We start from the raw sequence: 14,131 nt of genomic DNA on the forward strand, positions 1-14,131 counted from the left end.
GGAAGGAAACTTTCAAGAGAAAACAACAGAGTGGACTCTTTTGGGTTACATGTTATAGTGGTAAAAAAAAACGGCATAAAAGTGGAGCCAGGTATTCCCCCCCCCCCCCCCCCCCCCCAAGGGATAGCAGCTGGCTTTGCTGAAAAACCGACATTTACATCAGACGTTCGGGAAAATAGTATTCTGTTTGACGCGCGTTGGCCTCTGTGCTGCTCGGGCGAGTTTGAATGTACTGTTCAACGTTGTTATATTGTGATAGCTAGCGGTTACTTCTTTCAACACTGTTCCAAAACCCCATCTCTTTTGCCAAATGGTCTGAGGTGTAGAAGAGGGATACTATCCATGGGAGTTGGACGGTATCAATACATGGCTCTCCAGCATTGATTACCGTGCACATTCACCCAAGGCTGTTTCCCGTGTTGAATACGCAAAGCAGTAATGGCAAAGCACACTGACAGACGTCTTGTCTAGTCTAACTGCCTAACTAACTCCAGGTGGGGAGTGGGGTAAGGACAGAAGAACTAGGAGTGTGGTTCTTTCAGCTCTATGAGGGGATACGCAATGTGGACTCGATTCCCACAGGGTATTCATTCATTAGATACTGTGAAAACAGATGCACTTGATGAAGGTGCTTTGGATAAGAGTGTTTCTAAATGAGTAGTGTCAGACATATCAGGTGATGATTCCAATGCAAATGATAAGAAACATGTGGTGTTATCAGAGCTGAACGACTAGTGCACTGATAAAACAAGGAATAAGGATTCTCAAAGAGCAGGAGACAAACACATTCGGGTCGATACTACTCACTCCCACTGTATTTGGGCAGCCAGCGGACAGTGGGGGGCAACCCGTTGATGTTGAAGTGCTTGCCGTCATACTGAGAGCACTGCTCCTCGCGGAAGTCTCTACGCCCGCGGGGACAAGGATCAGTGTTGCACGACCGGAACTTCATCCTTCGACCCACACAAAACCTCCCTCCGTTCCTGGGCCTGAAGAAACATTACGGCAAAATAACTTTTAAAACATGACTCACAGATGAAAAATGGGTTCTGACAAGCATGAACCATTCTCTCTTTTGATTTGGTATAGTATTGTCTCATGCTTCACTCCTGGTTTGTTTTGAACCAAGTCAGGGTCAATTCCATTTTAATTCCAGTCTGTTTAGAAAGCATTTTCAAGTCTTTCTCATTGCACAGTTGGATTGATGAAGCTGGAATTTCAGTGTACCTGAACTGACTGTAATTGTAATAGAATTGAGTCCAACCCTGGAAATAAAAGCCTGTGTTATTGCTTTGAATATCTACTCCCAGTGGGGTTAGATGTAGTTTGGTTAAGATAGACTGAGACCAACCGTTACCCAGGTATAAAAGCCTCTCCTGATGTGTATGAACTGGTTATTTTAAGACTGTTAAGCCTGTGACTCAGTTTTGTTGTGTCCTCCTAGTGTTTTGCACTACTCAGAATGAGAGTATTACTCAGGGTTGTTGCAGTCTCTGGAGGTACTCCTGGTGCCTCCTCCACAGGTCCTGGAGCAGACACTGTAGGGCCCCCAGGGGCCCCACTCTCCATGGACCAGCCGCAGGTCCAGCTCCTTGTTCACACACTTCCCATGCCTGCAGTGCTGCACAGAAAGACCGTGGGAGGAAACATATCCATGACTGACGTACGAAAAAATAAACACACAAGGTATCGTCTCACAGTGTGACATCACTCATGGCAACTCCAAAGGGTCAGGTCAGCTGTGGTTGGCGCCAGATTTAGAGCACCCATCACAGCTCACAGTGTTGTATCTTCTTCCCCACCCTGATCCTCTGTTTAGATGGAACACTATCTCAGAAAAGAAAAGGAATCTACCTCCTAGGAACCTTTCCAAGTTCCCCGAGCAGCTGTGGGGATAGGATTGGTGGGGGCCACGCCCCCAGTGTGTAGCCTGCTGAGAGGGGAGGGATGAGGAGAGGGGCGGAGACGATGGCGCCAGTGAAAAGAAACAGAGTGGATTGCACTCCGCACAGCCGCACACCGTAATGCTCCCAGGTGGTCAACCCTCGTTGCATCACGGACTGACCAGCGAGGCGGCAAATAAAATCTTCAAATGCGTGGAGCTGTTTCTCGTCAACGAGCTAAAACAGATCCTCACCCAGTTAAATTCCTGCTCCGTCGGCGTCAGACCGTGCGGACAGGCAGCTATTCTTCCAGGCTAAGCGGTCGTCCCAAATGGCATTCCTGTTCCCCAGACAGTCTGCACCGAGCCTCGGTCAGCAGCAGTGACCTACGTGGCGTTTCATTTGGGATGGCCCCCCCAGCCTGCCGTAACTAGGGAAGACTTTCATCAGCAGCTGGAGAGACGGCGTGGCCCTACGGAGCGTTCTGAGAGGGGGCACTGTCCAATGAAACACACGCGGCAGAAAGAGACCGTAAAAGGTCCATCACACTATAACGGCCACACGCATGCTGCCCATGCACATAACATGAGAGCCTTTTTTACAGGCCCGGCACGCACGGTGCTACGTTGACTCAAGTCTGCCCGGGTACCGACGAGGCAACACTGCCAAGAAGCGTTAGACATGACAGTAGACGCGCTTTCAGGAAGTCTGTTGAGTTCTGTCCGTGTAACCAAATCCACCCCTCTGTGGGGAAGATAGCGAGAGGGTCCTTCTGAGTGAAAGAATGCGGGACAAGACGGCGTCTGTCTGGGTGCAGAGCGGCGGGGAGTCAGTCAGGCACGGGGAGCGCTGGCACGGTGGTGAGAAGGGGTAACCCTAGAGTCGTGATAACGGGGGGGGGGAGAGGTCATTACTGGTCCTCCGTTCAGACAGACAACCGTGACCCGGCCCACAGCAAACTGGGTGCGCTCATTGAGGAGGTGTTTGTACTGCTTTCATTTAATGTTGTCTTGGCTGTTTATCTGGTATGTAATACGTAGCCTTTGCCGAGATTCAGTCTCCATTTGGTCTGTGACTAATCGAAAACAACACAAGACGTGTTCAAACTTTCACCCTTGATCCTGCTGTGGAATGGAGCTTGTTTGGCAGTTTGAGACCCTGTCATAGATGTCCATAATGATGTCCATAATGATGTCCAATAACCCAGGATACAAGGTTAATAAGCCCGGTCCCCTCTTTTGGGGACCACTGTAGTATCGGAGTATGCCGGAGCATAAACGCATTAGCTAAGCCATGACCTAGGGTGAACACCTGTGGGTTAGCCTTCAATGCAGCATACACACACACACACTACACCCAGGTCTGGCCGCCGCTCCTTCCCTGGCTGGGTCGATATATACTGTAAAGACCAATGATAGAGTGTAAGAACTATATATAATGACAGGCAGGTGTTAAATCGCCCGGGACACGAACTAAACAAAACCACAAACATTTCCATAATTCAGACAAGCTTTGAGTAATGACCTGGCCTTCCTCATTACTCCACAGAAAATGTGTACGTTCCCCTCCTCACAATAAATTCAACATTCCAGAACCCTCTGCGTTATTTAAACGGTATTCGCTGCATAAATTCTACAGCTTTATTAGATTTCTTTTAAAGACATGTAGTGGAATGTGTTAAAAAAAATAAAGCTCAGGCACACATGAGTAGAGACAGATTTGGGTTGTACGCGGTGCAAAAAGCTTGTGCAGAATGGGCAGGGCCTTTGGGTTGAGAAAACATTGAACACCAAAGACCTCCGCTCTCTCAGGAAATGTGAAACATCATAGGAAATAATCAAATAAATCTCTGAAGCGCTCCCAATAGAGTTGATTGAACCAATGGAGAGAAGTCTTACTGTAACCCACCAGAGAGGAAACATAGAGCTTGATGTGGGTGGCTAATTTGGCACCGACCTAAAGTAAACTCAACATCTAGTGTCTCTCACTACACCCCCCCCCACCCCCCCGCCCACCGGGAGATAGACACATTTCAGCGTGTTCCTTAAACCGTCCCCGCAGCACCCCTTCCGCCTCCCCCCGTTCTGTGGGGGGGTTGTGTGAGACAGGGTAGGCCCAACGCCGTGCTGCCAGCCGGTGTGACCTGAGCAACTGTCAAACACAGGGGGCTGGCTGTCAGATTGGACGAGAGCTGCTGTGAGCCTTTAAGGCATTTCCACTCCCCGCTGGCACTTCATGTTTACAACCGTTTCGTTTAGCCTGACAAGGTGATGTGGGCTGAAAACAAGACTGCGATGAATGATGAGGAAAAAGAAGACAAAAACATCTGTGTGTGGTACACGCCCGTGTGTGTGCACGGCTGTGTGGTCCTGAGTCGATAGGGTGTAGTGCTTGCAACGCTAACGGTTGACGGTTCGATTTCCGGGACCACCCATATATGAAATGGATTTTAAGTCGCTTTGGATAAAAGTGTTAATATAATTTGTGGTGTGAGCGACTGTAGGTCTGTGAGGGGTGTGAATGTTTGTGGGATGTGTACGTTTGTAGGGTGCTTTTGTTTGTGGGGTGCTTATGTTTGTGGTGTGCGTATTTATGTGGGGTGTGAATGTTTGTGGGGTGTGAATGTTTGTGGGGTGTGAATGTTTGTCAGGTGCATAGGTTGGTGGGGTGTGCAGGTTTGTGGGGTGTGTATGTTTGTGGGGTGCATATGTTTGTGGGGTGTGTATATTTGTGGGGTGTGTATATTTGTGGGGTGCGTATGTTTGTGGGGTGCATATAGTTGTGGGGTGCGTATGTTTGTGGGGTGCTTGCTCTGAAGCATCTGGGGTTGCATCTGAGTCTAATTAGTCCCTCTCAGGGGTTCAGAATTACAGCCAATGGAAAATGGTGATGCGAGAAGGCATCCGTAGACCTAGCACGACTGTTAGGGGCGCCGGCCCTCTTTCCTAGAAAGACTGTCAAAATTTGACCTCAATTTGGAATGCAGTGAGACATTCGAAGGCCCTCTGAGAGAAACTCGCCCAGCTGTTGTTAGCATGTGTTTCAAATAAGGAATGTACACACACACACACACACACAAAGTTGCTTAACGTTTAGGGAGGCATCATGTTGTTGAGGAGGGGGAATGGGTTAGCTAAGAGCCAACCAAACCATGCAGGCTAGGCATCTGCTCTGCTCCGAGTTCAGCTGGCTGGTTAGAGGTTGAGCCCTGTAATTGCGAGTCATACATCATGACATGAATGAGAGGGCAGCGGGATTGATTTGAAAACCGCATAGTCTTTCATTTTAACACGGCCATTTCCAAAAGGCATCACCTTTCAACTTGTGCTTCTCACAGCTACGGTTCAGAGTTCAGGCGGACGGAAGGGGCAGCCGTGGAGGGACCTGGTTTGTGTTCTGCCGTCCCTGACAGACCTGTCTGACCAACTAAACACAACATCCATCTATCGAGCTACCTCCACTCTCTAGACTTCAGACTCGAAACAGACTGGGTAGCAGTCCAGGGTCAATGTCAGGGGTCACTTCAGAGATCACCATCGCCAGACCACCATGGAGGCGTTCTTCAGAGAGTATATTTGAATGTTGGAAATTACTAACAACTCTCCAATACCAGTGTCATAAGGCTGCAAGGTTATGCTGCATATATTCATACTACTGCTTCAACACCTGGAATGAGCTGGTTGGAAACTAGGGGTGCTCATGTGGCCCTGATGGTATGAGGGCCAGATTAGACATCTAGCCAGGAGGCCAGGTTTAACAGTCCTACTCCTATGATGAGTACCATATAATCCTCAGTGACCACAGACAGGACACCCGTTTAACATACAGCACTACCTGAAAGACGTGACCCTAGAAAGAGCAACATGCCCATTCACTGCCCTGGGGCACGGCATCTCCAGTGAAACACTGGCTCCTACTGGCCTGTCAACACTCCCATTGCAGGACTGACCATGACGTAACCAGCTTAGTTTAAGAGGCTATGGTATCTCCGGTCCATCTGCCTTTCCTGAAATGTCCATTGTTAAGACTTCATAATGTTCATTTTCAATAGTGATGCTAAGGTTTTTTATTGTGTTAATATGTGACCATGTGATCTATACAGCATTCAAATTCGATTTACTTCTAATGTCAGGAATGACCTGCCATCGTCCTAATTTGTCTCGGTCATTTAGAAGCTTCCTGCAACCGGATCAAAGCGGAATCATCCTCTGTGGCACTATTGTATGATGTCACAAACAGAAACGACGAAGAGAGCGACAAAAACAACAATCCACTTGTTCAGCCTAAGCAACAGGTCTGTGATGATGGGAAGTAGAAACATCCCAGAGATTAGCTGAGAGTGACATTGATATGAGTCAGAGAGCATCGTACGACACCAGGCTGTCCGGTTGCCAGGGGTCCGGGCCAACACTCTGCGCCTCAGCCAACACATTCTAGTCTGCCTCAACACTCTGCTTTTCAAGACCTCACTGTCTCTCCGTACTTGGCTGAAACCAGAGGAGAGCCCATTGCAGTTATGAGGTATGTTCTTAGTGGAGTAATAAAACCAGGACTTCCTCAGGGTCCTCTCTGAAGCAAGGAATTCAAAACAACCTTCTGAATAGTCTGGCAGGTTCAGAAAACAAGAACTCTGATGAACAAACAGTCTCGGAATTGAAATTTTTTTAACAAACTACGTACATCTGCTACATCAAATTAAAACGTACATCTGCTGCTCTACACAGAAATGAAAAATCACACAAAAACCTCCAACGGAGCTATTTCTTTAGACACACTCAGATCTTCACACTGGCCAAGGTGCTCAGTAACTTGGACTTTAACACTGGCCAGGGTGCTCAGTAAAGGGTAGGAAAGCACACACATTCACTTCATTCAAGTCAGAGCTTTGCAGATCACCTACTAGTAAAAGTGTTGGGGCTGTCATTGAAAGGTTACTCGTTCGAATCCAAGGCCAAAAAGTTGTAAGATGTGTTTCTGTGCTCTAGAGCAGGGCATCCAGTGCTAACTGCTCCTGTACATTTTCGGTAAAGAGTATCTGGTAAATGACTGATTTAAAAATCCTTCCTTCTCCTCACCACCCACCCAGCCGCGGAGAGAAGCAGAGAATGGGGCAGAGAGGGGGCCCGTGGATGAGGGCAGGGCCAGGGTTCAGGTTAGGCTGACAGGGCCTGACTGACCACGCTGTTTGGGCACGGAGCTACGCAGGGCGGTACTGGCTTTTGAAGGAGAGGAGAGGAGGAGGTGGTATTTACAGACAACAAGTGATGGGATGCCTTCGTTAGCACATGGCCCACTGGGCCAGATGACAGAGGCACCGCTGAGGGTCACATGACCGCATTACTCACTCCAGTGCCCCGCGAGAGTGGGCGTAGGGATACAAAGGGAAGGAAGAGAGAAAAGCACGACGCGAGCTGAGCGCAGTACCCAAAGTCCTTACCAATGTTCACGTTGCTTTCAAAAGACTGGACTCATTAAATAACACACACTCAGAACTTGAATCCAAATTATGACTTTTTTACATAAAATAAACTCTGAAATTGGCAGAAATATGTTATAGGCATTCACAGGCTTTTTTGGAACACACTGAAGCAAATATTTACAAGAGATGACGTTTTATTTTAATGGTTTGAATTAAACAGAAGGCTAAAGATTAGGTTAAAGGAGTTAAAGGAGAAGCTCTGGTTACTAAGGTTGCTTTCACGCCTAGCTTGTTTACTCCGGTTGAAATGAACCCTAGAGCATCCCCGTCCCCCCTTAGCCTAACTGCAGCATGGCCCATTTGAATGAGCTTGTTACCTCCAAATTAACATTTGGATTGCATTCTCATAGTTTCAAGTGAGAACCCAGTCCGACCCATATATACGAAACCAGCTAACTACAGTGTGAAGAGTCAAGCATCAATGGCTAGCTAGCATAATGAGCGGCAGAGAACAGACATAAAATGGTGGCGGAGTGAAAGCACATCTCCGAAATGTTGGCTAAAGTATACAAAACCTCTGAGGTGTTCACGTTTTTCCAGGACAAATATAATGGTATTGTTTTTTAGCAAACAGTGGATGGGTGCAGTTGAAGTAAAAAGAAATGCACCATTAACGTGCATGATGCACTGCAGAAAGTTGGCAGCTCTGGGGATGAAAAAGACAAGATTGTGTGGTATGATGATAAAGTACCATGATAAAGTACCAGGCGGCAGAAAATCAAACGTTGCTGAGGAAGCATGATATAGATGCCTCTGAAGATTAGCGCATAGACTTGAGATTTGTCACTATTGAGTAGATGGCCTTTCTAGTTCAGCGCCAAAGATTTGCACGAAGAGTAAAATACATTTTCTGAAAACTTTGGTTTTTGTTTACAAAATTTGGTAGAATTGAACATTCTGAAACCCTATCGGACTAAATACGAATGGAAACTAATATATCAACCTTGCTTTGATTCTGACATTGCCAACTGACTGGGTGAGAAAATAACTTGAGAAAATAAAAATACCAGCTGCATATCCAAAGAGGACTGCACTAATCCCCAGATCTAACACCTTCCTCCCCAGGGGCTTGCTCACACCTCTGAGCCAGGGGCCCAAAACCAGCAGAGCAGACAACCCTATGGGGGCGATAGGCTACCCTTGTTTTTCAATCACTGGTGAAACCAAGAGTCATATTCAATCCCTGCTAAGCTAGTGATTGCTGGCTGGCTAGCATTGCTGAAAATGTGGCAAGCTAGCTAACCTTTGTAGCTTCCCTCATCTCCATGTGAATTAATCTGATGTCTATTAAATAACATGCCTTGGCAAATATTCCTATACTATGAACCTACAGCATAATTTGTTTAATGTATTTGCTACCATACAAGCTATCACTTGACCACTGCTTTTAGTCTATAGTCATGTAACTGCTTCTCTACAAAATATATATATTTTTTAATAATGCTCTGATTTTGTTTGGCTTATTGTGTATAAAATGTCACAAAAATGTATGCGGTAATCAATGTGAAATGCTAATTTGATGTTTCACAGTTTATGCAAATCAGATTAAGGAACAGTTTCAATGCCTATACAAATGCCTATACAAATACCCCATGGCAGTGCAATTAACTCTCAGTGGATTAGGGTAAATATTAATCAGCAGCTATGTAGGCAGGACCATGTTGTGCACATAACACACTTTGCCACCAAAACTGACATGCTCCATCTCCATAGAATGTGTACAGGCTTTTAGAGAAATAGACGGACCAAATAAGCATCTGCATAGGATTAAAAAACTGGGAAACACACCACATGCACACACAGACAGAACGCAGAGAGAAACTCTGCACATAAAAGGTCCCTGTAGAGGCAGGTGAGCGCTAGAATGGGGTGCCCCACTCTTTCAACTTCCCCAACTTCAAAGGACCCCGGTGTGAGGTTGACACCCAGTCCTTAACAACACCAACAAAGGTGAAGGGATCGAGGGCAGAGAGCCCTTTGTGCTTCTTCTTTTTAGAATTTGCAAGTGCATGAAGGGAAAATATTGTACTTGAGTAGGTCCCAAACACAGATCAGTTGATTACTATCAGTTGATCAGTCGGATACTCTTGTGGATACAATTCAGCATAAATAACAGTTTAAAGGGATGGTTTGGGATTTAGGTGAATAAACCTTTTATTTACTTTCCTTGTGGATAATTTCTTTTTATATTGCTGTCCTGAATGATGGAAGTTAGAGGTAGATCTGCCAACCAATTCTATCTTGTGTTAGCCCACTGACTGGAAGACTGCAGCAATAAATTAACAAGCAGGCCATTTTCATAGTCTTTCAGTCACTGCACTTAAGGTAGTTAGCAATTTTGCTTATTCTACTTTTCTAAACCATACACATAGCTCCAAATGGTATCCACAAGTGAATCTGACTCCAGGGCAGTAGATAAATAGCCTCATTGCCCAAACCCCAGTTACATTATACTGCAGCTGTTTTGGTTGGATTACGATGTTAGCCATCCCAAGTTAACTTTGCTTCATTGAAGTCTAGTAATTCAAGCATTAACAGGATGGACCAGGAAAAAAATTGCAAGAAGAACATATTGGACTGTTACACTGTGCTCTACAAGTTCTAGAGAAACTTCTGATGGGACATGTTAGGTAAAAGAGAGGGCTCTCTCCCTCACCATCATCTTGTTCCCAGACACAACGTTTTGTTCTGTTCTTTTTACTTCCACCACCACTACTACTACAGTATACATATTACTAATACTACCACCACCACTACTACTACAGTATTAATATTACTAATACTACCACCACCACTACTACTATACTATTAATATTACTAACACCACCATCACTCCACCACTACTACAATTACCACTACCACTGCTACTACTATACTACTACCACTACTACAATAACCACCATCACTCCACCACTACTACTACTACTACTACTCAAAATCATCCCTAACCAATCTCTCCCTCCCTCTCCTCCCTCTCCCCTTCTGTCGCCTCCCTGTCCTCCTTTTCGGAATCATTGATGTGAGGTCTATTATGTGAGCTGAGCAGAGCGGAGGGAGTGTGAGCAGAGCGGAGGGAGTGTGAGCACAGCGTTGCACGGCCCTGGACTCTGTTACGGCCTGTCCACTGACCCACTCGTCCACCTTCTAAAGAGGTTTTAGGCTCATAGGTTCACAACATGGTGACTGAACTGTGAACGATGGGCCTCATCTCCCTTCAAAGGCTCCGCCTTCGCCTCCGCTTGCGTCCCTCCCCTCCCTCTTCCTCTCTCCCCCAGCCGCCACCTATCCCCCTACTCCCTCTCCCCTCAGCCCCGTCCTCGAAGCCTGTTCGTATCCAACCCACACCACCCAACCGCAACATTGCTAATTAGCATAGCGTGGCGAGGCCGCGAGAACATGAGGATTAATTCCAGTTGGGGCATCAAAGCACAGCTAATGTGTCAGGTTTCTCACTGGGGGTATCAGCTGACCATATTTACATGGGCGGCCACAGAGGAAAGGATGTAAAGCCTTTCCTCCCGACTCCATAGTTTAGCAGAACTTAAGGAAAATTATCCAAGAATTCACAGAGAGATTATCATTGTATTACCTGCCACTCTGTTAGCATTCAACCCTTGTTTCTGATAAAGTTGAACGCTATTATAAACAATCCCTAGACTATCCCTTCCACCACGACTTTAACGGGTTGTTTGGCAAAACATCACTATGGTATTACTGAACATAAATGTACGTGTGGTTGCGTAGTCCTGTAACATACATTAACACCACAGGTCTACTGGGAGGTCCTACCATTCCATGCCCACAGTCTGTCCCATCAGCCAGAGGCATGTGCTGCGTCCGGCATCCCTTATGGTCCCCCTCGGCACTCGTACACCAAAGCCTCTTACACTGTTTCTGAGAGGGGAGGCAGAGATATGCAGGGGAGAGGGGGAGAGAGGGAGAGAAAGGGGGAGGCAGAAGAGAGGCAGAAAGTAAGAGAGCGCTGTTAGAATGGTGACAAAATCTCACTGCCCACTGCAGCAGAATTATTGAATGGCTTTACACCCACATATAAATCTCTAAGATAGAAGAATCGTTTAACCTCTTTACACCCAAATATACACCCATCAGTCATAACATTATGACCACCTGCCTAATATTGTTTGGGTTCCCCTTTTGCCGCCAAAACAGACCTGACCCCGTTGAGGCATGGACTCCACTAGACCTCTGAAGGTGTTCTGTGGTATCTGGCTCCAAGACATGCCAGATACCACGTATCAGCACGTAGCAGCAAGTCCTGTAAGTTGTGTGGTGGGGCCTCCATGGATTGGACCTGTTTGTCCAGCACATCCCACAGATGCTCAATTGGATTGAGATCTGGGGAATTTGGAGGCCAAGTCAACACCTTGAACTCGTTGTTGTGTTCCTCAAACCATTCCTGAACCATTTTTGCTTTGTGGCAGGGCGCATTATCATGCTGAACATTGCCCAAAGCATCACACTCCCTCCGCCGGCTTGCCTTCTTCCCATAGTGCATCCTGGTGCCATGTGTTCTCCAAATAAGCGACGCATACGCACCCGGCCATCCACGTGATGTAAAAGAAAACTTGATTCATCAGACCTGGCTGCTCACTTCCCATTGTAGGCGCTTTCAACAGGGGTCAGGGGTCATCATGGGCATCCTGACTGGTCTGTGCCTACGCAGCTCCATACCAGCATTAACTTTTTCAACTCGTCTTTTGGATCGGACCACACAGACCAGCCTTCGCTCCCCACGTACATCAATGAGCCTTGGCTGCCCATTACCCCGTCACTGGTTCACCGCTTTTCCTTCATTAGACTACCACAAGGTCTGCAGTTTTGGAGATGCTCTGACCCAGTTGTCTAGCAATCACAATTTGTCGCTCAGATCCCATTTTTCCTGCTTCTAACACATCAACTTTGAGGACAGAATGTTCACATGCTGCCTAATATATCCCACCCACTGACAGGTGATATGATGACGAGATGATCAGTGCTATTCACTTCACCTGTCAGTGGTGATAATGTTATGGCTGATCGGCACCAACAGTCAGCCAGGAGAGTTGAATATGGCCCTCCACGAGGACAGTTCAGCCACTAGGAACTACAAAGTAAAATTAACCTTTTACAGTCACCGGGAAAGCCGTTACTATCCCTTTAGATTCGCCACAAATGACTCCAGAAGTCTCCAACCAGAATGACTCCAGAAGTCTCCAACCAGAATGACTCCAGAAGTCTCCAACCAGAATGACTCCAGAAGTCTCCAACCAGAATGACTCCAGAAGTCTCCAACCAGAATGACTCCAGAAGTCTCCAACCAGAATGACTCCAGAAGTCCCCAACCAGAATGAGTGACTGGTGAGGGGAACGGATGCTCATCATGAGAACGTGCGCACTGCTCCAAGGGGAAAGCTGTTTGCTTCACAGCAGCCCGTTAAACGGGAAACAAAGCTGAACGTCTCATAAAACCACCAAAGCTGTTTGTACGGATGGCTCATTAAAACCACTGAACTGGAGCCCTACAGTATTGTCTGTGTAACGCAGTGACATTGTGTCAACGTGCCCCCGTCACACACGGGACACTGCAGAGGACTCAGGAGAAGGGGTCCAGTGCGCGGCTGTCCTCGCACGGCACTGTGGCAGAGCCGGCCTGAATGGGCGCTAAGTGTCGTTTTGGGACCTGCTCTGAGCACAACAACGAAACCCGGCTCACCATGTAGGGGCACACCATGGATCCGGAGCCAAACATGAGTTCACACTGTCGGTTGGCGTTGTAGATCTGCCCGGGGAGGTGGCTGGGCAGCTCGTATGTCCTGCTCACTGGCTCGTCCAATAAGCACTCTCCGTACCCAGTGCTAAAAGGTGAAAGTTAACACACACACACACACACACAGTAAATTAACACAAATAGAAAAGCGTATTATCATTCTCCGCTTACTGCATCATCACACCAACAGCTTCCTGTCAGGATTCATTACAATAGTTGCAGGGAAGAAATGAGTGGATAATTGCAGCACAAACATCTCCAGCAGTGATGACATTGAGAGGTAGTCAGTGTGGGTGGTCTGCTGGGTTCTGGTACCTGATGTCACCTAACAGACAAACACCACTCCCCTTAATGGTGGCTGATTTCATCACAATGAAACCGGAGCCTGTTTTGATCACATACAGAGGGAGCCAAGCTGCACTTCCATACAGGCCCAAAGCTAACATAACCACGTGTTTATTCAACAGACATTTTCTCTCTCTGCCCAAAGGCGACAGAGGATTTATCCATATAAAGCACCTTCAAAGACTTATGTAGCATACATCAGGGCAGGTCATCATCTATAGTGATGGATGGCCAGCCACGCCTTAACCCTACAGAATGAAAAAGAAAACAAAAGCACAGCTGGGCAAAATGTATGGAAGGCAACCTGACCAAGTAATTGACAAGCACTAACCTTCAGAAGTGCTTAAAAACATGGTGACAAAACATAGTCAAACACCATTCACCAAATGTAAACCATTTGTCAAAAGATTTTCTCTCTGTATTTACTTTGCGACACAAAACAAAAGGCAACCGGGGATGAAGCAGCGTAGTCTGTAATGTGTGTAATTATACGGTGTGTTCTGTTTACGCTGCTTCTCTTCCAATTTGTCCCTGTGTGGCGCTCAAACACCTGTTGCATACAGACCTGAGTGTTCGTGTGTGTGTCTGTCTTGGTGGGTCTGTGTGTCCTACAGTACAGCACCAGCTGATGTGTGGGGGACAATAATTACCAGGGCT

General features: G+C 46.8%; 1 protein-coding gene across 3 annotated transcripts in view; it reads right to left on the minus strand.

Annotated features, from left to right (window-relative positions):
- Positions 1–14,131, minus strand: part of LOC105026630 (A disintegrin and metalloproteinase with thrombospondin motifs 20) — a 102,210-nt gene that overhangs the window by 52,669 nt on the left and 35,410 nt on the right. For all 3 annotated transcript variants that reach the window (XM_013139023.3, XM_020040401.2, XM_020040400.2), the window contains 4 exons: positions 13,076–13,217; positions 11,152–11,256; positions 1,476–1,621; positions 808–989 (listed from right to left, as the gene is read on the minus strand). In XM_013139023.3, coding sequence (XP_012994477.2) covers positions 808–989; positions 1,476–1,621; positions 11,152–11,256; positions 13,076–13,217 — 575 coding nt within the window. The remainder of the gene's footprint in view (positions 1–807; positions 990–1,475; positions 1,622–11,151; positions 11,257–13,075; positions 13,218–14,131) is intronic.

This window comes from Esox lucius, chromosome 19 (assembly GCF_011004845.1).
Source record: "Esox lucius isolate fEsoLuc1 chromosome 19, fEsoLuc1.pri, whole genome shotgun sequence".
In the NCBI taxonomy this organism is placed as follows: Eukaryota; Metazoa; Chordata; class Actinopteri; order Esociformes; family Esocidae; genus Esox; species Esox lucius.